This window comes from Canariomyces notabilis (assembly GCF_033297395.1).
Source record: "Canariomyces notabilis strain CBS 508.74 unplaced genomic scaffold N656scaffold_40, whole genome shotgun sequence".
Classification (NCBI taxonomy): Eukaryota; Fungi; Ascomycota; class Sordariomycetes; order Sordariales; family Chaetomiaceae; genus Canariomyces; species Canariomyces notabilis.
Window position 1 is genome coordinate 13437 of NW_027041862.1, and position 24250 is coordinate 37686.

A 24250-nucleotide genomic window follows, 5' to 3' on the forward strand; every position below is an offset into this window, starting at 1 on the left:
TGAATTTGGCATGGTTGGAGCTGGCTTTGTCGAAGTTAAGGTGGGTTTCATATCAAGTTGGTCGTGTAGTGAGGTACTCTGCTGACTTTGCCGGTGCTGGGGCACATATGGACCGCTTTTTGAGGTTGTTGAGGGTGTTTCGCGGACCAGGCAGGGGGATGCCAATCATCCCAAGTTTCAGGTTCCGTGGAGGATTACGGATTCGAGGTATAATATCTCAGGCGGGGGTTATTTTGATAACGAGAAGATGTTCCCTTGTCATGTGCTGTTTTTGGATGCTCGAGTTGTCTTACTGCTAAGAAAACGGGGCGATGGAAAGTTTGAGCGGATTGGATGTGGGAGTGCGTCGGCTGGTGATGGGCGTTGTTCGCCGTGCTCGACTGTCGTTATTGTCTGAGCTTGGTGTGAGCGAGGACGGTAGTAACGGGCCGACACTGAGAAGCGCATTTGCGGAGGCTATAGCTGATGAGAGGTACAAGGGGAAGGATGCAAGGGTTGTGTATAGGTCGTTGAATGAGAGCGAGAGGGCGGACTAAGACGAACTCAGCCCGAGGTACCATAATGCCGTGCTGCTCAGGGTGTCATGGAAGGCATGTTGAGAGGAGTGAATTGCAAGTCTATTCAGATTTGAACACGAACTGATGAAGATACCGCCACAAAAAGCTCATGACCAAAAGAGCTGCCTGCTCATGCTATCCTGCCTCACCACCGAATTTTCTTTTGCGGGAAGAACTCATCGATGAGCTCGAGATAGTATGGCTAGTGAGGATTAGGTCAGTCACTTCAAGTCAAGTAGATCTGGAGCAGCCCAAGAGACCCTCACCTTTAGCTTCGCCACATCAGGCACATCATCCGACTTGCTGTACAGATCATATGGATTGAACGCTCTCACCGCGTTCAAGAGCACCTCATCGCCCTCCGCCATGAACTCCGTGTACGCACCCTCCTTATGCCACGGGTAAAACGAGTGGTAGCGGATCATGGCGAGCGCCTCGAGGGGCAGGGTACTCTGGTCCTTGAGCACCAGATACAGGTACTCATCATGACCCCAGCTCATGAGGAGCTTGTCCATGCCACAGCCGCGCGAGTACATGCCGTACTTTGTGCTGTAAACGGGGTGGCGCGAATCCGGGTTCGCCGCAAACGTCTCGCGGTAGACGCAGCGGTCGTCAAAGCGGCAGCCGACGGGGAATGTGTCGCCCACAACATCCCACTGCCCTTCGCAGCAGTCGTCAAAGAACAGCATCAACTTGCCCAAGTCGTGGATCAGCCCCGTAAGCTGCATCCAGCGCGGCTTGCCATCGCGACGGATGGCCTCGGCGCTTTGTAACAGGTGCTGGATCTGGCTCAGCTCTGTGTCCGGGTCGCTGTCGTCGATCAGCGAGTTGAGCTTCTCGATGGCCTCCCAGATGCCCATCTCGGGTCTTGAGCGGGACGGTGAGTGGAACCGCTCGCGCGCAGCTAGGTTGTGTGCCACGGTTTGTTTGGCATGCTGTTCTGCGTAGAAACTCTTGACCCTTTCACAGGCGTCTTCGTATTGCCGGAAGGCCGACTTGTCCTTTGCGGCATCGAATTGAGACTCGGCATCGAATGCCGGCCCGTCTTTGAGGATGTTGACAGTGTCAATGGCGTCCGAGATCGCCTCTAGAGATGCGCCATCCCGATGGATCGGGGGGCTGTCCACGGCAGCGGCTGCCATTGAGGAGAGCGTGTGTCCGAATCGAGGAAAGGAGAACAGCCCACGGCTTTCCTGGGGTGTACCAAAGCCGCTCGTCACGATCCTGACACTGCTGATTTTAGGTTTCCCGAGTAGAATTGTGTGGCGTCGGGCTGTTGTGGTATGCAGCACGGACAGTCTGTTGTCAACGGCGGTGGCAGAAGAAGAAAAGACCCCTGGCAAGCAAGCAAAAGCAAGAGAGATAGGGATCCGGACACAACGTAGCCCGACAGGCACAACTTATACCGGTGTCCGGCCACCCTGGCCAGTCCCGCCAATCCTCACCCAGTCCGGGAGTGGGTGTGACATGTTTTCCGTCACTAGGAACGGTAGGGGGCTAACGGCTCCGCAGCGTGTTGGGTAGAACACCACCGCCAGACCGCAACTATACAGTACGGTTTTTGAGGCGGAAACTGCGGCGGATCCTGACCTTGGAAGACCCTTGTCGAAAGATGAGACGATGGAGCACACCCCGCTGGCCCTGAGGCTAGTGGTGAGGCGAACGTGAGCGAACGTGGCCCGAAGGGGAAAGGAAGGAGAAGAACAGACAGACCGCCAACCCAAAGACACGCAGATCTGTGCATCATCAGGCATCGAGATAAGATCCCCCCGCAAGGGGATATCGAGAATCAGGATGCGCGCATTCAGGAATCAAGATGGCGCTGCAAGTTCCCTGTGACCGATCCCCACGTGGCCCACTGGCGAGGACGGGCACCCAGCGTTCAGGGACTCGATATCCATATGCAAGTCCATCTCTTGTGTTGAATCGGGCCCCGCATGCTGCGGAAACTGTTTCTGCTTTGGGCCCAGATGCTGAATCTCGGGTCCAAGGGACCCGCCCGTGGATCACCGCTAAGGGGCCCAGAGCCGCTTTAACCCATGTTGGTGGAGATGGGGCATGAGAATTTCCTCTTTGGATTGAAAGAGGCAAGTCGCTGCGAAGTCCGGATGTGGGCCACGAGTAACATCGCCATATTTTTCACCCTCAACACCATTTTGATCTCATTTCTTCCAAGTGTCGGTCGGTCCTAGATGCGCGGTCAGAGTAACGCAATACGCAGTAACGTTAAGCGATCAATCATTCTGGTTCCATGTTGTGTTCTGTATGACAAAGCACTCTGCAATCGGCGGTGCAGCGGCATGCTCATGTAGGTGACTGCAGATCTCTGGGGAAAGGGTAGTTATGCCCAAGGTGGCTGGCTGCTGAGAAGCTCAAATGCGACACGAACCTGCACAAGAAACGTCCTCTCGTCCAGCGCATTTTGGTACTACTGGCCCGAGCTTGTACTGTAAGCCATAGCATATCTGCAACTGCTCTCCGTTGTGAGTTCATGCCTGTAACGTAGCTTTGGTGCAGGGCGCGGGGCGAATGACCCAATGCGCTCAATGGGTTTCTGTGAGGATGCACCGCACAACGTCAATTTCCATTCTCAATCCACCATGCTGAGGGTTTTCTCCCGGAGCAGCAGTCCCGGCACTCTGGCCCGAATAGGCACAGCAGCCACTCGAGCTCTGGTCTCGGATTTCGGGTGCCACAGGAGCCTTGTGATCAGCGCCACCAAGCCGCCATTTGCCTGGTGAAAAATGATGTGTACTGTACACACGTGACACTCTGTGTACGAAGTAGTAGTCATCCATTTCACAGGCGTCTTGGGGTTCGCCCTCCAAAGTTCTCCGGGTGAGGCCGCCATCCAGATTTGAACTCACAGAGATTCGTCGGTGAATTTCCATGTACCCGGGTTGGCCACGTTGCGTGCCCAAAGGACCCAAAACTCGCGAGCAGGTCGGGCATCAAGACTGGCAAGAACTCATGCTTCACACTTGTAGGGTATGTTGGGCTCAGCCTTCAGGTTTTGCAACCTCCCTTCATCCGACCAGCCGACAATATTCCCGAGCTTGGTCTGCACCTCCTTGGTTGACCGTCCGTGGTCCCTTTGGGTATCACAAAGGATTTTTAACATCGCCCTGAGTTCTGAGTGATGGCTCAGGGCGCTAAAGTACTTTTCACCAACTGCTTGTGTTAGCCCTACGACGCTGGCCCACCGTCCAACATGTCATTGGCGACTTACAAGCTGCAATAGCCATGCAAGCCGTGAACATGCTCGGAGCCGTCCACTGGTTTCCCAGACCGATGCCACAAATCTGGCGAACAATGTCTCGGATACGTTCCTGGGCATTGCAGTTTAGTAATCCATACAGCCGCTTGAGGAACAGGAAGAGGAGGGCTAACGTCGACAGGATACCCATTGTCTGGTATCGGGGCACCTTTCTCGAGACCGCGGTCAAGGAGGAAGAGCTTTGCTAGGAGATGATGCTGGATACCGATGACTGTGGCCACGTACCCATGGTTTTCAGCTCCGATTAACGATCAGCTGTACATGGAAGGATGTCACCCACCTTGGCAGCTTCGAAGATACCATATCGCCTGAAACGGCCCGGCACCGCGGCCCTTGTGACACGGGTTAAAGGAAGTTGGCTTCTTCTCCTCCCACTCGCAGTTCCAGCTGTGTAGCTCGAGCCATCGTCGTTTTTGGTGTTTGTTCCACTCTGTTGCCTCCATGGACTCGAGGCTATAACAGAAATTGAGAACATCGGCGCAATGCACGACGGCCCGATTTGCCCAAGCGTAGTAATCTTTGGCGGGCATCTCATCAAGCGGCGACCTGTCAACAAGCGGGTGTTCGAGGTTCAGCTTCACCATGCGTCCTACCATAACGGCACGGTAAATTTCCTGCCGTAGCCCAACCCAGAATGACGCTGCAGCAAGCGTCCCCGGCGTTAAGTTCCCCTGCTTGACGAAGCTATGTATGCCGCAAAGATGCCCGTCCTTGATACTCCTATACTCTTCAGACAGCCCTACAGAAGGCCTGCCTGTCGGACTCAGAGTTAGAGGAGGCTCGAGTTCAACCTCGCCGTCGGCGGGGCAGTCCATTTCCGCCACGACCTGGAGAATGATGGCTGCCGCAAAAACTTCTTCGCTCCAGCCGCATCCGAGATTATTCCTGAGATCCTTGAGGCAGGCCTCATTATAGTGGAGTGCACATTGCTCGTACTCTGGAGCGCCGGTTTCTGCCAAGTGCCGTGCCGAGAGAGCGAGGATGGCGTTCAGCAAAATCGGGTAACTCCTCGCCCGCTCGGGCACTTCGTACTCGAAAGAGCCTACGCTTGACTGTTAGTTGTACCCAGCTTCGATTGTGGCCTGCGACTTACGATTTGGGTCGCATAAGTCAAGCTGCCATACACAGTTAGTAAGCCCGAGACAAGACAGTCAGTCAGAAAGCAAAGTTGTGAGGAACTTTACCCAAACGGCAAGTTTCTGCACGAAGTGACGGACTAAATAGGCTTCTCCGGGATCAGAGAGGGGCCACTTTGGCGGGGCAGACATGATAAACCGATCAGATGGCGACCTTTGGCCGGCCAGGAGGGGGGGATCCCATCGGCCTCGGTCCGGGGGGTTGCTAGCGGGGAACTGGGGAGTTTCCTGCGGCGTGTCGTCCGAGATGGCAAGGGGTGAACTCCAACTCGAATCTGCTTCCTCCTCTGGCTCGCTATCTGGACTTGAGGCATCCTGCGCGATCTTCTTGGTCTCGTCGGTGAAAAGCACTATCCTCTGCCCGTTAACCCCTGAACTCCCGCATTGATCCCTGGGAATATGAACCCAACGGAATGGATGGGGGAACCAACATCTCTTTGGGATCTTGACCCACTTCTGCTTTTTGGTATGCTTGAACTTGGCTACTATATATGGCAGCTGTTAGCATAGCCGATGAAAGCCTTTGCCCTTGTTTGCAAGGTTGCGGGTGGAACAGGGTGTGACAGACGTTTTAGCTTAAGGCCTGGTGGAAGGCATTCGGTCTTTGCGTGAAGACACCGGCCACACTTTGGTGTCACTCTGTCGCCTGCAGCGCGCAACTCATTGATGAGAATCAGCGGTCTTTTTTCCCCGCGTCCAGCGGCTTCCGGCAGGAGGTGGGGACTAACATTTGAGATGGTGGGCCCGGCAATTGAGGCTGGGCCCCTGGGAGTCAGCTAAGGCTTCGACCCCAACAGCGCTTCAAACAAAGAATGGAGGCGCTTCGACGTCGACGAGACGCACTCACCAGCCGAATTTTGCTAGGTTCCGAGAAGGTGAGCCCGACCCGGACGTGTTGGTGCCGGACGATAGCATTGGCGGCCGGCTCTGTCCGTCGACGCCCGCACCGTGACGCTTGACACTGCACGCTGAGAAAAAAGACGGCAAAGATTCTCGGCGGTGTAGTCGAGTGCTAGTTTGAAGTCGTGTGGGCCCCGAGGAAGAAAGTGGTCAGGCCGCTGACATGCAGCAGAAGAGAGCAAGCTGCCTTGAGCTCCACGGAAATCCTGTGTCCAAGGGCGCCTGGCGCGAGGCGCCGTGGCTGGTCGGGGATATTTGCTGCCGATTAGGTCCGGCCCAAGGCCCGGCTTTCTTTTTACACGTACTAGCGGGCGGTTGGTTGGAAATGGCCCAGGAATCCGTAATCGTTTTAACGTGCCCGACGGTCTGCATCGTGTCCTGCGGCGGGGTTTGGAGGGGGGAAAAATCAGGTAACGTGATGCACATCCTGATGCATGTTCCTGTGGACGTGGAGAATCTGGGGAAAGAGCCTTGGCGAATCCGAAGAGGCGCCGTAATGGAGCATTGTGGATTCCAGGTCAGGTTTGTCGCAAGGGAAACGAAGACGAGACATCGGAATCGATTGGCAGGCTGCGCTTGAGACAAAATCCCGTTCCAGTTTACCATCAGTAGGTGCTGTACTGGTGATCGAGCGGGATTCTATCCTGACAAGCGGTGTTGCGGCCCACGCGCACCCGGCGGTTCGGCCTCGCTTTTGTGCTCTCTGAGGTCATCGGTATCGGAATGCCGAATGGTGTACGGAGGTAAGTTGTTAAGATTGTCATGATAATTCGGCGTCGACACCGAGGGAAACCTGCACATGGATAAGTCGGTAAAGGTAAATCAAGGTAGGTACGTGTGGTCAACCTTCGCACCTTCTTTCTCCTGCCATCTAGATGATCTCTCGTCCATCTCATTTTCAGTCACAATACGACCCAAGGGAAAGTGCTAAGCGGGACGGGGCAGGAACCAAGGCTCGGCCCCACTATCCCGGAGTTGTGAAGCGCATGATTGGATCCATCAATGTGAATCTTCGAGAATCTTGCACCGCTCCATTGGCACAACATAAGATGAGAGGTTTGGTACCTTTGGTCCAATGTTTTCGTACAGTGTACTTTTTCTTTTTTCTCGGAGACTGGATGTGTCCTTGGTAGGCATCTGTACAGTACCTCACTACAGTAATTGGGAGCACATCGGTCTCTTCCTAACGTTACCTTACCTACCTACCTTACACAGGTTGTACTACTCGAGCAATCACAACGGTGGCGCACTCATCCAAAGCGGGGTTTAAGCCGAAAAGATGGCGTCGGAGCGAGTTGCTGAGGGCGCAATCCCCTCGACGCAGCAGCCGCCAATAATGGGCGAGAAGGACCAGCAGGCTGGATATGACCACGTAAATGTGGCGCGCATCGAGGCCACGGAACGTATCATTCAGGGCGCCAAGACGGCGACTGAGAAGGAGCAGAAGATGACACTGCTTCAGGGCATCCGGCTGTACCCCAAGGCCATCGCGTGGAGCATACTGATCTCGACGTGCATTGTCATGGAAGGATACGATGTCTGCTTGATCAACAACTTCTGTATGTTACCCCCTTTGGCCATTGCAATATCCCAAACACCCTGAACAGACGTAAGAAGACTGACTGGAATTGCCCAAAGACGCCTTTGACCAGTTCAACAGAAAATACGGGGAGCCGTTGCCGGGCAGACACGGACAGTGGGAGGTGCCGGCTCCCTGGCAAGCCGGGCTGAGCAATGTGAGTGCCCGGTACTACGAGTACTAGTACTGTCTTGACTGCCTTACCTTTGGTAGGCCAGTACGTACTGTGTATCCTGTGACTGCCATGAGTTTGGAGACGAGCTACGAGAAAAACTGACGCATGTGCGCTTGTTCTAGGGCGCCAATGTCGGTGAGCTCATCGGCCTCCTGATCAACGGGTGGGTATCGGAGCGTTTCGGATATCGATGGACCGTCATTGTGTGTCTGATGCTCATCAACGCCTGGACGGCTCTCTTCTTTACGGCACAGAACGTCCAGACGCTGCTGGCTGCCGAAATTCTCTGCGGAATTGTAGGAACCCGCATCTTCCTAACGAGACTGCAGCCTTGCATGGGAACATGGGTGCTAACCTCCTTTCTCGATGTGTAGCCATGGGGCGTCTTCCAGACGCTCACCATCACGTATGCGTCCGAGGTCTGCCCCGTTGCCATGCGCGGCTACCTGACAACCTACGTAAATTTCTGCTGGGGCCTCGGACAGTTTATCGGAATCGGTGTCATCATGTCGATGCTGGACCGGAAGGACGAATGGGCCTACCGAATTCCATATGCCTTGCAATGGATGTGGCCCCTTCCGCTCGCCGTGGGCATCTTCTTTGCCCCCGAGTCTCCTTGGTGGCTGGTTCGGAAAGGCAAACTGAAGCAGGCAAAGGCTGCCTTGCTGCGCCTGACCAGCACCAACCGAGAGACAGACTTTGATCCGGACGAGACGGTGGACATGATGGTGCACACGACGGCTCTGGAGGAGAAGACGACGAGTGGTGCCAGCTACTGGGACTGTTTTAAGGGACACGACCTTAGAAGGACAGAGGTGAGGCAAACTGGCTGGACGCCCACTCAAAGACCAACTTACTAACCTGAGTTTGAAGATCGTTTGTATGGTCTGGGCGATCCAGAACCTCAGTGGCAACTCCTTCTCAAACTACTCCACCTACTTCCTTAGACAGGCGGGACTCCCTCCACAAAGCGCCTACGGCTTCGCGCTGGGTCAGTATGGGATGAACATGGTTGGCGTGTTCGGGGCTTGGTTCCTAATGAGCCGTGGAATTGGCCGGCGGTCCCTGTATCTGTACGGTCTGTGCGGACTTTGGGCCATGCTCATGGTCCTGGGCTTCTTGGGCCTGGTGCCCGAGGAGCACCGAAGAGAGGGATCGATTGCTACCGGCAGCATCATGTTGGGCTGGGCCTTGACCTATCAACTAACTGTAGGGACCGTCTGCTATTCGTTGGTCAGCGAGATATCGACTCGAAGGCTGCAGATAAAAACGGTGGCCCTTGGAAGAGTCCTCTAGTGAGTCTTTGTCCTCCCAAGGAGCATGCTGTCATGCTGCGTGAATGGATCATGCTAACCTCCAAAAAAGTATCATTGTTGGCATTATTTGCAGCGTTCTTACTCCGTATATGCTAAACCCCGGGGCGTGGGATTGGAGTAACTTTGCTGGCTTCTTCTGGGTCCGTCATCGTCTTCGAGTTGTGTGGAAAATTGAACTAACTCGACCGCGTTGCAGGGCGGTATCTGTTTCCTATGCATAGTATACACCTACTTCCGCGTTCCCGAGCCGTCAGGGCGTTCGTTTGCCGAGCTGGACATGCTTTTCCAACGCGGAGTCAGCGCACGCAAGTTTGCCACGACAAAAGTGGACGTGTTCGACGAGGACATAGATGGTGATGTCCTGGACAACTATTATCAGAGCACCAAAGCTGAACGCACAGCTAGCTCGAGCGGCCCATAGTGGCAGGATTTGAGGGCTGAATCCATTCGGGCAGATGGTGATTGAGAGTAAGTTGACCCGCACTGCACCATTGCAGTTTCAGGGGTTCCGCTTCGAGAAGGGGAACAGCACCTCCAGTCTCCACGCAGAGAGGCCTACCCTTCAACTTACTCCCGTCTCATCCAAACCCTCCGCTGGCTTCTGGATAGCCGGCCATCTATTCGTAGAGCTAGCCTGAATCCATGATCTGTCAGCGGTTTCGATCATGGAGTTGTCCCCTTCTTCATTTGATGATGGGCATGTGTGCAGTGACGTCATTGGCTGCTGCTAGGTGTTCCACTCAAAATTGAGATCTTGATTCCGACTGTATGAGCATCTGTGTGTACTGTAACAGGCGGGTTGATACACTGAAGCTGGTTACTGAAAATTACAACACTCGGAGCAGGAGAAAGAGGGCACATAACTTTGAATTCGAATGCACTATTGGCGTTGCAGTCTTTCGAATGGAAAGAAGGAAATTACATTGGAAGATAGTATAGAATGAGAGCATCCAGACAGAAGTCTCCAGATCTTATTTATACTGTGTAGCGCACGGAATAGACACTGTTTCCCCGGAATTCGTGTTGAGATGGCTCGGATGGCTGCCAGTGGGGTGGGTCCCTTTGAGCAGCTGGCTGCCGATGGGGCAGTGGGCCTGTCGAGTGACCCAACTGAAGCTTTCAGAATCGAAAACCCCAGCCCCACACTTCAACAACAGTAAATCACTCCACCACTCCTCCTACATAAGTTTCCTCTCAATCAAACTCGCAGCTGTGTGGTCCAACAAACTGCTGAAAACCATCCCTACATCGCCAGAGAAATCCGCTGCCACCAAACAAACAAACAGGCTATAGCGGCACGAGAAATGGCGAGCGCTACGGAGACATCGCCGACACATACCCCGCCGGGCCCGAACGCCCCGCGCCCAAAGGGCAAGTTAAACCATCAACACTTTGAGTTGTAACTAATATGTGGAGGTTCATCCGCTAACCATCCTAACCGACAACACAGGCATTCTTAAAAACTCGTACCGCGGCTCTCCTTCGATATCACCCATCGACAGCCATGATCCTGTCCATCATGTTGCGTCGCCCGACCACCTGACACCGAAAGAAGCCAAGGAGCTGACAATCATAAACACGCAATACAACGCCGGGCACCGGCGCTCGTCGTCAGCCGCCGGCTCGCGGCCCGGGGGATCTCGCCGACAAAGCTCCCTCACTCCCAGCCGGCGGGGAAGCCAGCAGGGCGACGATTCCGAGGAGCAAGGCCAGCGGCTCAAGTGGGACGAGGCCAACCTGTACCTCACCGAGCAGGAGCGCAGCAGCACCATGAAGATCAACGAGCCCAAGACACCCTACGCAAAGCACTACGACCCGGCCGAGGACCCGTCCGAAGACGAGGACGGCGCAGAAGACATGCCCGAGCCCATCGAGCCGGATAACATCGACATGGACCGGGTCGACGGCGTCCCCCGCCCCAACCGCCAACAACGGCAGCGGCCGCAGGGCGACGACGAGATCCCGCGCCTGTCGCTGGGCGAGCCCGAGGAGGAGGTGCCGGACTACGAGTTCAACACTAGCACGGGCAGCAAACGCCCCCGCGCAGTGCATGTCGACAGCAACGGGAGCGGACACGACACGGATACCGACGAGTACTTGGTGGGCATGAGCGCCGAGGAGCGGGAGAAGCATCGGCGGTTTGAGGAGATGCGTAAGAAGCATTATGAGATGAAGAATGTGGCTGCGCTGCTGGGGCATCCGGAGCAGCTTGAGGAGGATGAGGATGAGGAGGATGAGGATGGGGAGATTGGAGGCCAGGGGAATGATAGGAACGACGGCGGCGTCCCCCCAGTCCCGCCTTTGCCGAGGCAGACTAACGGCTCGTCGTAGCTAGCTGGATGTGGTTGGGTTGGCTCGGAATGAAGCGGATTTCAGAGCCTGTAACATGGTGTATTAGAGGAGGTGGCTTACAGACCGTCGCAGGCGTTGGCGAGAGCAGGCTTGGGTGCTGGATGCTTTGAAATGCTGTATTTCAGGGGACTATCAAAGCTGCAGAGTCAGTTTTTATTCTCTAGCCTGGACAGAGGACCCATACGGCGACGACGGGTTGAAGACATTAGACAACTCGGATATCTTCGCACTTTCGCACTGGGATAATGGGAGATGCCAGTTCAGAACACCGCTACTATTCGTCAAGCAATTTTTGATGCTGAGAAACTGAGGATTTGGCGTGTTTCACTGGGCGTCGTCTGTCGAGGATGGCTTGAACTTTGGGTGCTACTCCATGCTGTATTTGTGCATTTTTTCGTCCTTTAGCAAGGGCTGCTCATGGTGCAAGGGGCAGATATGGAGTCCGGGCATCGATTTCTATTTTCTCCCTGGCGCTGATGAATTTATCTTATTGACAACATTGGCAACCTGGCATAGACCAGATGTTCCGCCGGCCTTATAACAGACCCTTGCGTGCCAACTCGACCTTCCTTGCCGCCTCGCCAGCTTTGAACCCGCCCTTGGAGATACATATCCGCTGGCCTTCGGCAAGCTCGAATTTATCCTCGTGTTCCGGCCATTGGCATGGACAGTGGTGTGGGAAGTGGACACATGCTGTCGGGTCAGCTGCGATCAGTCTTGGATTGCTCTGGACCTCGGGGGATGACGGGGAACGTAGCACAACGGAGGGGCATTACCTAGAGTATCTGGACAGAGATATTTGTCGCAATGCGAGCGCGCATAGTTTGCTCGGTAGATGGACGAGTCGCTTGGGACGTTTTGCGGCTGGTGGTGGTGTTGCTGGCCGTGGCCGCCGCCTCCGCCAAACATCTGATCGAAGAAACCGAACTGAGCGGCGACGGAGCTTGCCAGGGTCAAGAGCACGAGGGCGAACAGGCGCATTGTGAGGTTGTGCCAAAGTAGTCGACGGTCTATTGGGGGAAAGCGTCGGGTTGGTGAGTCGAATGGCTTGCACACTGCCAAACAGCTTCAGTTGCGAATGTGTATCCTTAATATCGGGGCTCTGGACTTGTTGGCGAGATGCAACTTGCGGCATCGTGAAATGCGTAGCGGCCAGCTTACACCAATTCTTATCTTATCGGACCCTATCGACAGGGGCACTTGTTGGCTGACTAAGCGCTAAAACTTCGCCCTGGCATGCTCTTTCCCGACCACACTTCCAGCTCCGTGGATCGTGTCTCGCGTGCCGCCCATCCTCTGTGGTCAATTGCCGCGAGTCACACTCGCAAATCATACCAGATGCGCCTTGTATGGCTGAATGGGCCAGCCCCAAGGGCTGCTGCCAACTCTTGCCTAACATTCGGCACCGTGTTGCGGCCCACGACGACGACAAGCATCGAAGAACGATTCTCCCACATCCGAGTCGACTCCCAGGCCGCCAATGCAGCTGTACGAGGCAGACGCTATGCCTCAGTCAAGTCGCAGGGCGCCTACAAGTTGAAGAATAAAAAGACCATTCCCAAAAAACTGGGCGCGAAGAAAACTGGCGGTATGGTTTTTTAGAGGATTGTGACAAGGCGGCGGCCGGTGTTGGCTTTGGCTGTGGCAGAGCGAATATTGCTGCTGCTACCGCCAGTGAGTTTGGCTTGCTAATTCTTTTTCTCTCTCAGACCAGTATGTTATTCCTGGGAACATCATCTACAAGCAGCGTGGCACAATATGGCACCCGGGCGACAACACCATCATGGGCCGCGACCACACCATTCACGCTGCTGTCGCCGGCTATGTCAAGTACTACCGAGACCCCAACCGCCACCCCGACCGCCAGTACATTGGTGTTGTCTTCAACCGCGACGATAAGCTGCCTTATCCGCCGGGCACACCTCGGCGACGCAAGCTCAACCTCGCCGCTGTCCCTCGGAAGGATGAGGCGCCAACCGGCGAGACCATGTCACCCAGTGGAATCCCTCTAGCGGTCACACGACATGATCCAATCCCGGAACCCGAGCCCAAACTCAACACCACGGCGAAGGCTCAGCCGGAAACCAATGAGTCCGCCCCGCCATCTGAACAGCCCGTCGCGCTAACCGACGGCAACTCCGTCATCCTCCGCCTAATCCAGGAAAAGCTCCAAGCCCGGGCAAAGCGCGAGGCCAAGGAGGAGGCTAAACGGCTCCTGAAAGAGCGACAGCTCAAAGAGCGCATGGCAACGCGCGTTCTGCGCCTGCAGAGCAACTACAGCTACCGCGAGACCAACTGGGACATTGGCCGGCTTGTCGGCGACGCCGGCACCCTGATCGGCACCGAGGAGACGGGCGAGTCAAGAAAGGCCAAGTTCCGGCTGCGGAAGAGGAAACGCAGGGTCTATTTCAAACACATCAAGAGTCGGAGAGAGGCAAGGGCAGCACGCCGCCGGGAGCACAGGAGACGGGTCCAGGCAAAGAGGGAACGGTTGCTCTTGGAGAGGGCGGAGGCTGCGGCGAAGGAACAGGCGGAGAAGAATGCTGCTGCTGCTGCTGCTGCGGGGGGGACGACGGATCAGGGCAAGGTCGAGGCCTGATCTTTCTGCGTTGGAGCATACTCTCCGTCGCTGGTTCGTCAGGCACGGCCATTGGGCCTGTACAATGAGCCTGAGGATTAGCTGGACGGGTCTAGAGATGTTTTGAGATGTACAATATTGTCGTGAAATAGATACTGTTGACATTATTCTCTTGCCTTGCTACCTGAGCCAGTTGCAATCGATTGGGTTTACGGCGTCCTTGGCCAGACACCGTCAATTCAGGGAGAGAACGGTGGGAACAAGGGCATCGGTCGTGTCACTTAAGATGGCCGACTCAAACTCACACCAAGTAAGATAGGTAGAACTCCCACGCGCCTGCCGAAAGTGGGCGATCCGTTTCTTCTTACTAAGGTTCCACGGTATTGGGCTCGTGATCCCGTCTGTTCAACGACTCGCGTGCCCTCCAATGAAGCGGCGTGTGCCTTCCTTTTGCCTCACTCTTGCACACATGAACGTTCCTTCGATCCTTGGCGACAGGCTGACCGGACCTAATCTGAGGCATCGTATCCTCATCTTCTTGCCTTACCCAAAGCCAAAACGTCCCGGTCACAGGCGGCACGATATCTCAAGCATTGAGTTCAACCACAGCCAGTACTGATATGTATTCTGCGCTGGAGGGCCGGCAAGTCCAGGACACGCCTCTCCCTCGTCCCGTTGCGGGGGACAGCATTGCGCTTAGCGTGCCGTGAAAGGAGTGACCGGCCAGCGCAAAATGGGAGTTAAAAAAGTAAGGCAAGGCCTGTGCCATGGGAATGCCTTCTCCAGGAAGGTAGTCCATGGTATTGTACCATGCTCGGGTAAGAATGCGGATAAGATTGGAGCTTGGTCGTAACCGTGGTTGCCATGGATTCCTGCGAGTATACAGGAGAGCATAAATGAGATGCAGAGCACCCCCAATCCCGATAAGACCGCACTTCATCCTTTGATCGAGTCAGAGCTTCGGATAATGTCCGGTGTCCTTGAACCCTGGTACCAAGGACAGTGGGTAATGCATCGCGATGCTTCCCATCTTGATTATCCCACCGCCATGGCATTCAGGATATCCGTCTCAGTCTCCTCTCCACTTCCTGTCTTGGTGCGATAATGCCCCAAATCAGCCCAGCGGCATCAACGGAATATCCTGCGCCCGCCTGTCCGCGAAGGGAACCTCTCCACACCGTTCTGCTGTTGCTGGTGCCACAGACATTGCATGCCAACGCCACCGCCTTCCTGGCCCATCTTGTACCGTCGAAGGGCTTCACGTAGGTGCTCTGGCCGCAAGGGGCCTCGCCGATCGCTGTCCACAGCCAAATTACCAGCAGCCGGAGCGTCCCCTCCCCCGCCGCCAGATGCATCAGGCGACGCGCCAGTAGATACCGGGGGCGTCGGGAGGTCTGTCTGCTTCTCGCCCGTCTTCTTGATCCACTCGCCTTGCACGCGGCGTGCGCCCTCGATGATGTCCCCAATGAAGACCTTGGCTATGGCGCGCATGCCTATGACGACGTTCTCGGCGACGGACTGGGAGATGGTTGCGTTGACGAGCTAAGTCGAGGCGTTAACAGGACGTTTACTTGAGCTCGAGGTAAACGCAGCGCCGGGCAGACTTACCCTCCTGACAGATGCTTTACTCAAGTTTGCTGCGCGCCACATTTCGTAGCGATGAAACTGGGGTTCAGAAAAAGCGCTGATGAGCATCCCTCTTATCCTGTGCTCCTCCTCTTTCTGCTCCTGCGTCCGGGCGTCCGCCGTTGCCGCGACCTCGGTAGGGCCATCCTCCTCACCCTCCGCCTCGTCGGCACCGCCCAACCCGGTAGCGCCGGCCGTGCTCTTCGCGACCCGGGCGCCGCCGGCGTCACTAAAGCTACTGGCGGCTGTCGGGGCGCGTCCGCTAACCACCGAAGGCGTCTGCTCCCGCGCTTTCTCGGCCTTGGATTTCCGCCCCCGTTTCTTCTTGCCTGGCACGGCCGCGCTGACCTGGCTGCCGCTGACCAGGCTTATGTTGTCAATGTCAAATGAGGGAGATCGAGCGCCGAGAGGAGTGGCCGCATCATCAGGCGCGAAGGAAGTCTGTCGCAACGGATGTGCCGATGCGGGCGTCGAGCTCATCGACATGGTTGAGGCCTTGCGGCGTTTCAGCACGGGCGCGCCACTTCCGCCTTCGGCGGTGCGTTTCTTGTTGGTTATCATTGTGTTGATGGCCGGAAGCTGTGTGTGGGAGGGATATGGTGGAGAATGCGCTGATGGAGAGGCCATGATTATTCGGCGGTTGGAAAACGGGTGGTGGGCGAGGCTGGAAGAGCGTTCGATGGATTCAGAGCCTTAGGCAGAGAGGCAATAGCGGCATCGCTCGAAAAATGGCTAGCGTTTCTACTTTGTGAGTGAGGCGAAATCAAACTTGCGGCACTGGCATCGAGCTTTGACACTTTTCGACGTTGAAGTTGGCTCTTGCAAAGAAAGCGTAGGGCTGTCTTCGTAGATTACTTTACCTAGTGCTCGGACAATTGGGCCAGTTTTGGAAGGGAAGGTTGCCGGCGGCTTCAGACCCCTGCAGACCGATCCCATTCCCCACTGCTAATCTAGGTGTAGTGTATTGTATTCGTACCTTACCGCCGATATTTGGGAGAAACTTGAAATGGCCAAGGGGATTGATTGCCTTTCTTGCATCCACGTTCGGCCGGAAAGAACTTGAAGTGAGATGCTTAGCGGGAGCCATCGGCGTCACTTCTTCTAGGTAGTCATTCCCTCCGATTGGGCCAGCGACCCAAATGGCAAACGGACTTCGCTCTTCGACTTTTCGATCGCGGCGGTAAAATACAGTAATGTAATGTATTTCATAGCTTACGATGTACAATTGCAGTACTTCGTACATTACAAGTACCTAGACCCCTGCACTCTTTGACGTCAACTCGATAAGATACCTCCATTCTGTCAGTCTGGACCTGTGACCCCCGAGAAAAAAAATAAAGTTCGCTAACGTACCGGAGAGGATCGGAGTCGTTCCACTCCGTCTTGAAAGTTGCGCAGTCATCTGGTCCCCTTGGTCCCACATCATTCCCATGTGCCCCTCTGAGTTGCATTCCTTTCCCACTACGCTTACTCTGCCCCGAACCACCGGAGCAGATTTCAACTAACATTTAACACACGATGGCCCAATTCAATTCACGTTCTGGCTCAGAGAGCCCTTTCGGAGCGGCCAATGGCGGGCAATCCATCCAGAGGAGCAAGAGCAGAAACGGCAGCACTAAGCGATCTCGCGAAGGAGAGTCAGACCCCGCCGGGCCAAATGGTACCCATGCAATCGGAGAGCGTCGGTCTAGCGTCAGCAAGCCGGCGCGAGACTTCCGCGACGAGCCGCCTAAGAAAAAGAAGAGGAAAAAGGTCCGGGATGTTGCGCCTGTGGAGGAAGCCGGCGAGTCATCGACACGGTCGCCCAGCCCCGTCATCGACTTTGACGGCCTCAGCCGACCCAGCGTCGGCACACGGGAACGCTTAGAGGAGAGCGACGAGCAGAGCAAAAACCGGCTGGAACGGATGAAGGGCGCCGTCAGGACGCTGCTCGAGTGCGTGGGCGAGGATGCGGACCGTGAAGGCTTGCTGGCGACGCCGGAACGGTATGCCAAGGCCCTGCTTACCTTCACCAGGGGGTACCAGGAGAACGTGCGCGACATTGTCAACGGCGCCATCTTCCAGGAGGGCCACAACGAAATGGTCATTGTCAAGGATATTGAAATCTTCAGCATGTGCGAGCACCACCTGGTGCCGTTCACGGGCAAGATGCACATTGGCTACATTCCGGCCAACGCTGTGATTGGCATTTCCAAGCTGCCGCGCATTGCCGAGATGTTTGCGCGCAGGCTGCAGATCCAGGAGCGCCTGACCAAGGAGGTGGCCAATGCCATCATGGACGTCCTCAAGCCGCAGGGTGTTGCTGTCGTCATGGAATCGAGCCACCTCTGCATGGTCATGCGGGGTGTTGAGAAGACGACCACTTCGACCATAACAAGCTGCGTCTTGGGGTGCTTTGAGCGCAAGGAGAAGACGAGGAACGAATTCTTGAGCCTGATTGGCGTCAACCGCCGCTGAGCCAAGTCGAAAGACGGGGTATGACACTTTGGGGGTTGGGTATCTTCAACAACAAACGGGGGCTACGGTACATTACACACTGCAACAATGCTCGGCAAGATCGTGCATTTCACTTTCTGCACCTATGCATCGAGCTGGCGTTTGGGGTCAAAAGACGGCACTGAGGTTTCTCAGGGGGGCATATATATACATCGCGGTTTGCATGTGGCGAGGATTTCAACATCGGCGCACGGGGTTCCATGGCGGAGGGTTTTTGATCATTCAACACGGCATCAGCATTCTATCGTCCTGGTTCAAACCTTGGCTAAGCTAGTCCGAGTACTGCGGGTCGGTAACACAACCCTGTGTTTGGGATACCCAGTCGTAGTACTCAACAAGTGTTTGTTTGCGGTCAGCTTCAACCGCGGCAGCCTATTTCTACCTATCCTTCTCACCGTTGCCCCTATCTTTCCCGCCCCGGGCCATCTCATAGTACAGTACAGATGATGTTCACGCAGGCTTCTTCACGAGACCCTCCTTACCTGCCTGCCAACCTCTCCATTCTCAACAGCTTTAACCCTCGCCTCCACGACCTCCCACACCTCCTCCGCAACCTCCTCCACCGACGGACCCGCATCAATAACATGCAGATCCTCCTCTTCCTGCCTAAACCTGTATTCCGTCCCCCATAACCCCTGAGCCGTCGGCGGGCCCAGTGCTACTTCCTCGCCGGTGGGTTCCGAGGCCGCATCAGCAGCAGCAACAGTCGCGGTGCCGATCCTGCCCATGCTCAGCCCCCAAAACAGCTCGCGCACCCGCCGTTGCATCGCGCCCTTCTCGTACACCTCGCCGCCCCATCCCCCGCGCGCCCGCGCCTGCGATTCGTCGAGGTCGAGGAAGATCACGAGGTCGGGTCGCGGCAGGCCCAACTCCGGGGCGCGAGCCCAGGAGAGGGTTAGAGTCGGGTTTTGTTTCGCTGCTGAGTAGACGATGCCGCTGTAGTAGTATCGGTCGCAGAGCACGGTGGTGCCGGAGTGGAGGAGGGATGTTATGGTTTTACTTGTTCGGGAAAATAGGACCACGGCCTTGTCAACCAAGAAGTTTTCAGGAGGGGAGAAGGGGCGGACCGTACGCTGCCTCCCAACGGTTCGCGCTGAAGAGCAGGTGGATGACGTGATCGTCCATGTCGACCTGGCTTTTGAGATAGCTGTCGATCATCTGCCCAATTGGTGTCGTACGGTCTTTTCTTGACCAGACTGGTCAGTTCCGAGGCCGAAACTGGCTTGGAGTTTACTGCTAAGCGCGACCTTACCGGGGAATCGCATCACCTTGACCTTGCGGCCCAGCTCGACAAAGCGCTGTTCCAGGAGCTTGACTTGGGTTGTTTTGCCGCTTCTGTCTAGGCCCTCGAGGACTACCAACGCTCCTCGCACCGCTGAAGGCGCATCGGCCTCGTCGGTACCCGACAATGGCGGTTGCGAAGGTGTTGTCGAAGGATTGAGGGCTGATACAGCCGATGCGGCTGTTGCTAGATCATTGATAGAAGCCATGACTGGTGTCGCGAGTCGCTCCGCGGTGTTAACCCGTACAGCAGAAACTCGGGAGGACAGCTCAATTGTCCGTCTCTTTGGTCAATCGAGGAGACAACAGTTGATGCATATGGACAATGACATCGATCGCAATTGCTGGCGCGGGGCATAAGCTCCCCCTGCCTGCCGGATGGGTGGGGTTCAAGGCTTAGCAGCCGAGAGAAGTGGGGAACTCTCCAACTTCAAGTTGCATGCGCCTTGGGCTTGAAGTTCTACCTTGATGGAGTGACTGAAGTCAAGAGCAGTCTGCGCATTGATTATACGATTGAGTTTCAGAAACCCAAAGATTTTATATAAGTTGACGGCTTACAAGTACATCCATGGAGGCGAAGGCACCCAATCTGATTCCTCCCATACTGCGTCAGCTAGGATTGATGAGAGGTGGGTCATCGGTTAACTCGCCGCTGTACGGATTGAGAAGTGTCCAGGTAATGATATGCAGTGCCTTGAGGCTGCAGTTCATACCTGGTGGCATGATCCTTCTAGATGTCCAGGTTGTCGATTTCCACTCATATCCGCGCATTGCAGTGAGGTTGAAAGTACGATGTGATCATGCAAGGTACACTTTGTAGATTTGGAGACACGGCAAGGAGCGGGAATCCCATCCCTTGCTTGGATGCTATTAATAAGAGACATGTGCTGAGAAAGCATGGGGCTTTCTCTCCTGCATTGGTGTGCTGTACCTCTACCGACCAAGATTCCGTGGTATGGATTCCCCCGGAAGACAACCACAGGGGACCGTTTTTCAACCTTCTCCAGGGGGCAGATCAAGGAGGTAAATGGCGGCACTAAAGATCGGGTTTTCCGTCCACACTCTTGATTATCGACGAGTAAAATGGATCAGGGCGGGTACGGATACAGATCTATTGACTAGGCGGCTTGAGTCTCCAGCAACCTTGGAAGCTCAGGTAGCGACCCGGGTCATGGTCTCAATTCCCGGGTCGCCCTGGAACCGGTGTCCCTAGTTGCTGGAATTTGTTGGCACAAATGGTATGACAAGTAATTAGCACTTCGTACTCTGTAGCGTTGATAGGTGACAAACTGGAGCTTCCATACACGGATCTCAGACTCCAGAAAACAGGAAGTCGGTCTCTGTATCAGCCTTAATCTTTCCCAGTAGGATCGGATCGGGAGCGAGGGAGTTGTACGGCCCTGAAGCCACTGCAGGACGGGCGGGCCCATTTCCAAGTTGAGACGCGATCAAGTCCCGTGGCACGGTGGAGACCAATGAATGCAGTGATTCGCTCGTCGCGACCCATTAAAGAGCTGTGGAACCTGAGGCACACCGCGTTCTGTGGGCCGCTCATCGAGGCTCTGATTTGCTGGTTTCAGGCGGCCTGCGTCGAATGCGCCCAATCGCCTTGTTTATCGCCGGTTCGCCAAGGTGGCCCTGCAAGCTCTCAATGCTTGAGCCCCGCCCTTGCTGCCTCCCCACCTGCGATCCGATGCAGACGCCTGGATTCGTTCCATTCGCGTTGCGTTTTAGCACCACGAAACGGCACGTCAAGTGAAGCAAAGCCAATATCGACCTGCATGATGCGCCAACCAGCATGAGCTGTCTGCCACTCTGCCTCCCTCCCACACCCGTCTGAGTAGTGAGCGCCCGAGTGCCATAGACTTGCTGCCATTCGATCCTCTGCTGCAGAGGCGCTCGCGCTCGACTAGCAATTAATTCCCTTTAATCCAGTCCCGTCCCACCTCACCGCTCTCCCTGTCCCTAGACTCCCTCCTCTACCCAATCTTGTCTGCGCTCGCGCTCTCTCTGCCCATCGCTCCCAGACCACGTCCTGCCCCAGCATCAGGCCGGCCTCCTTCCTCTGAGGCGCTTCGTCAGACGAAACCTCAGATATCCGGCATATGCTCGACATTGCCTGGGGGCAGTAAGGTTGTTGCTTGGCTCTGCAGTCCCGCGTTGACCTGCCTCTCGCTGCCTTGTTTCGCTCACTCTCTCCTCGTCCAATTCGCATTGCGCGTTAGGTTGTGCATTGCGCATCGGGAGACGGGCTCATCTCTGACTGGCACTCGAAGAAAGCGAGTTAGAGACCGCCTGCGCCGACCGGCCATTCCAGCAGACCACCCGGGGCAATAAGAATAACGCGCATCGCACTCTGGTCGAAATCCCCTCCCCCTGTTCCTCTTTCCTCGCCTCTTTCTCTCTCTGCTACGCTCGTTTCTTTTTGCGGGACCGCCCGAGCTGTGCTCTGCGCATTTGACGGCGAAGACAATCCTCTGCAAGGATAAACAGTTCCATCTTTGCGGCAGCAATTGCAAGAGGGCGTCGGTTCCCCTCCGTCCTAGCCTGAGGAACCATTGGGCTCCTGGCCTGCGCGCTTGGGCTGCAGTCGGACTTTGGATTGGGCTTGGACGCCAGCTTTGCCTTGTCGTCTTCAACACCGTCCCACAGAGTCAGCAACGGACCATTCCTGACCATGGCTACCGTCATCCGCCAGCCGTTCGCTCCTCTGGATGGGGCTCGGCTGAAGAGCTTGACGAGCATAAAGAATAGGCAGAATGGTACGTCGCTGCTCCAGTTTTCGCGCCCAATGTTCAGTGCAGACCCCTCTCCTCTTAAGTGCCTTGGACGTCCAAGACGTGATTCAATGCAACAGCCGATGTTCTTTTGGCTCAGCCATGCCTTGATTCTCTCTTGTCCCTTGGATACAGTAGTAGAGCCAGCTAACACGCTGTAGCCATCTCCAATTCCCCCGGCAAGCGAAAAGCTTCTGAGGTGCTTGACGTGAACGATTCTGAGAACGTTGATCCTGCCACCTTCTCGAAGCGGTCAAAAGCGGTAGACCTTGATATTGACCTTGGGAAAAGCTTCGTTAAGCCTCCAACCTTCGTTCTCACCAAGTCCGCTGCTCCTACCTCAGCCCTCGCTGCCAAGGATGGTTCCAGCATCCAGCCCAGCCGGGTGTCATCCCCCCAACCTCGAAATATCTTGAAGCCCAAATCTCCCGCCGCGCAGCTGAGCCTCAAGAGCTCAGCACCTCCATCGCTGACAGCCCCTGCCGGTCGTTCACCGACTCGCGGCTCCAAGCGCATTGGAATCCTCTCTCGGCGCCGGACCCAGCGCATCGATCCTCCCTCATTTGCCTTGGGTGCCACGGTCCCCTTCTCCCTCGACGCTGCCCTCAAAGGCACCATCCCAAGCTACTCTGGGAGCTTGAGGGGCAGCAAGGAGTCAGACTCTCTTCTTCCGCCCGATTCCAAGTCATCATGGTTCTTTGACATCCACGAGGACACCCCGGAGCAGGAGATGACCAACCTGCTGCAGCACAGCACCTGCACCCTGGACATCAGCAGCGACGAGGAGTCGGAGCGGCGCGCCAGCCGCGACCGCGCTGAGGGACGTGACAAGGAGAACATCCCGCCGGCCGACGACATCAGTCAGACGTCTGCACGGTTTACCACTGCCAGGGCTGCGGCTGCCGATTTCGACGACATGATTGTCGAGAAGCAGCGCGGTCCGCTGGCTGAGATGAATGTCGCGGATTACTATGCTGAGGGCTGCGACGAGGCAAGCGTCGTTATCGTGCCTGGCGATGAGGATGACGAGGCCGAAGAGACGGCGGCGGCTGCTTCAAATTTGAGCACTGTTGCTGAGGTCGAGGAGGAGCCTCAGCCGCCGCAAGAAGACCATCAGTTGGATTTGCAACCACCCTGCCCGCGGTTTGACCTCGCTGATGTCGATGCGGTGGATGTTGACGACATAATGGGGAACGGTGATCGGGCTGCTAATGCTGCTGTCCTTGACCCTGTTCCTGGGACAGGGGAGAGCTTTGAGCTCTGGGAGAGCGGGAGTGCCAAGGATGACAGCGAGCCGTCAGCTGCGCAGGCACAGGCACCTGTGACGGTTGAGGAGGGGCCGCTGCCGGTGTCGGTTGTTGTGTTTTGATCTTGAGCGCATGGAGCCGGGTTTACGTTTTCACAGGGTTGTGCTTGATGTTCGGTTATACTTCTCACGCTCACGACATGATGGTTACTATGATGTAACGTCCATGGCTTGCTTGGGAGAGAAGGGGACTGGGAACCGGGATTTAATGGTTACTTTACTATGGCGTCATGTAGGCGTTGGGCAGACGTCTTTGTTTGAACTTTGCTTTGGGCGGGCTGAGAGAGCCGGCGTCGACCGGCGCCGGGTTGCACCATGGGCTGTATATGAGTTTACTGTTTATGGTAGTTACATTGTCGGTTCTTACATACGTTGTCAATTTAATCAAGAGGTAACTTCTCCCTGATGCTATATACGTCTCTCTGTCTTGTAAGCCGCTTGGCTGTCCAAGTCCCTCGGAGTCTGGTACATGCAGTATTCTAGGTTAGTGAGGATATCTTCTCCTGCTGTAGGTTCTGTTTTGATTTCGCTCAAGCTAGGCCTAGCTTGTTGACAGTGAAGAGAGACGCCACCAGGAGCAAGAGCAGGGAGCTGAGCCCACGCGTCGCTCTCTGTATGGTATTTCTCAAGGCCATATACTGCCCAATTCAAGGGGGCAGATGGCTATAGCGAGATCATCAACGGGTATAGAGTCGAAGGGCCAAAAGTCTCCTAGGCCCCCGCACGTGCTCTAGCAGAGGCTTTTACCCAGCCTCAGGCTACCTAGGTACCTAGTACCTTACATTGGAAGAATGTAATCGATGCATGCGTGCCAGCAATGTGAAGGCCTAACCTCCAGGCGCCTCACCTCTCTCTTGATTCTACATTGGGAGAAGACTTTGTAATGAATCGGAA

At 55.6% G+C, this 24250-nt stretch overlaps 8 protein-coding genes across 8 annotated transcripts; 4 read left to right on the forward strand and 4 right to left on the reverse strand.

The window, feature by feature from the left end:
• Positions 1-702: 702 nt before the first annotated feature.
• Positions 703-2598, reverse strand: N656DRAFT_793065 (DUF706-domain-containing protein; the record flags this gene model as incomplete). Its single annotated transcript, XM_064817139.1, has 3 exons — positions 703-759; positions 824-1692; positions 2595-2598. The coding sequence occupies 3 exons, from the start codon at positions 2596-2598 to the stop codon at positions 703-705; spliced, it is 930 nt and encodes a 309-aa protein (XP_064665152.1).
• A 927-nt stretch (positions 2599-3525) lies between these two features.
• On the reverse strand, positions 3526-5102 carry N656DRAFT_719711 (uncharacterized protein; the record flags this gene model as incomplete). Its single annotated transcript, XM_064812392.1, has 7 exons — positions 3526-3728; positions 3787-3886; positions 3948-4045; positions 4115-4559; positions 4626-4876; positions 4928-4949; positions 5019-5102. 7 exons carry the CDS (start codon positions 5100-5102, stop codon positions 3526-3528), a joined length of 1203 nt encoding a protein of 400 aa, XP_064665153.1.
• Positions 5103-7149: 2047 nt separating this feature from the next.
• N656DRAFT_719721 (sugar transporter) lies at positions 7150-9361 on the forward strand (the record flags this gene model as incomplete). Its single annotated transcript, XM_064812393.1, has 7 exons — positions 7150-7429; positions 7509-7606; positions 7747-7920; positions 7999-8439; positions 8498-8919; positions 8990-9080; positions 9137-9361. 7 exons carry the CDS (start codon positions 7150-7152, stop codon positions 9359-9361), a joined length of 1731 nt encoding a protein of 576 aa, XP_064665154.1.
• A 724-nt stretch (positions 9362-10085) lies between these two features.
• On the forward strand, positions 10086-14173 carry N656DRAFT_840291 (uncharacterized protein). The gene is made up of 4 exons (XM_064818934.1): positions 10086-10311; positions 10391-11267; positions 12609-12880; positions 13002-14173. Exons 1-4 carry the CDS (start codon positions 10245-10247, stop codon positions 13889-13891), a joined length of 2106 nt encoding a protein of 701 aa, XP_064665155.1. The 5' UTR covers positions 10086-10244; the 3' UTR covers positions 13892-14173.
• Positions 14174-14998: 825 nt separating this feature from the next.
• On the reverse strand, positions 14999-16057 carry N656DRAFT_802500 (TAFII28-domain-containing protein; the record flags this gene model as incomplete). Its single annotated transcript, XM_064818250.1, has 2 exons — positions 14999-15412; positions 15479-16057. 2 exons carry the CDS (start codon positions 16055-16057, stop codon positions 14999-15001), a joined length of 993 nt encoding a protein of 330 aa, XP_064665156.1.
• A 957-nt stretch (positions 16058-17014) lies between these two features.
• On the forward strand, positions 17015-17953 carry N656DRAFT_719694 (GTP cyclohydrolase I-like protein; the record flags this gene model as incomplete). Its single annotated transcript, XM_064812391.1, has 1 exon — positions 17015-17953. The coding sequence occupies one exon, from the start codon at positions 17015-17017 to the stop codon at positions 17951-17953; it is 939 nt and encodes a 312-aa protein (XP_064665157.1).
• A 251-nt stretch (positions 17954-18204) lies between these two features.
• N656DRAFT_503246 (uncharacterized protein) lies at positions 18205-19715 on the reverse strand. The gene is made up of 3 exons (XM_064809863.1): positions 19245-19715; positions 19065-19173; positions 18205-18991 (listed from the first exon to the last, which is right to left on the reverse strand). The coding sequence occupies exons 1-3, from the start codon at positions 19480-19482 to the stop codon at positions 18457-18459; spliced, it is 882 nt and encodes a 293-aa protein (XP_064665158.1). The 5' UTR covers positions 19483-19715; the 3' UTR covers positions 18205-18456.
• Positions 19716-21950: 2235 nt separating this feature from the next.
• Positions 21951-23356, forward strand: N656DRAFT_693775 (uncharacterized protein; the record flags this gene model as incomplete). Its single annotated transcript, XM_064810674.1, has 2 exons — positions 21951-22035; positions 22212-23356. Coding segments are annotated over 2 exons (1230 nt in total), but the record flags the coding sequence as incomplete, so codon positions are not given.
• Between the last annotated feature and the right edge of the window lie 894 nt (positions 23357-24250).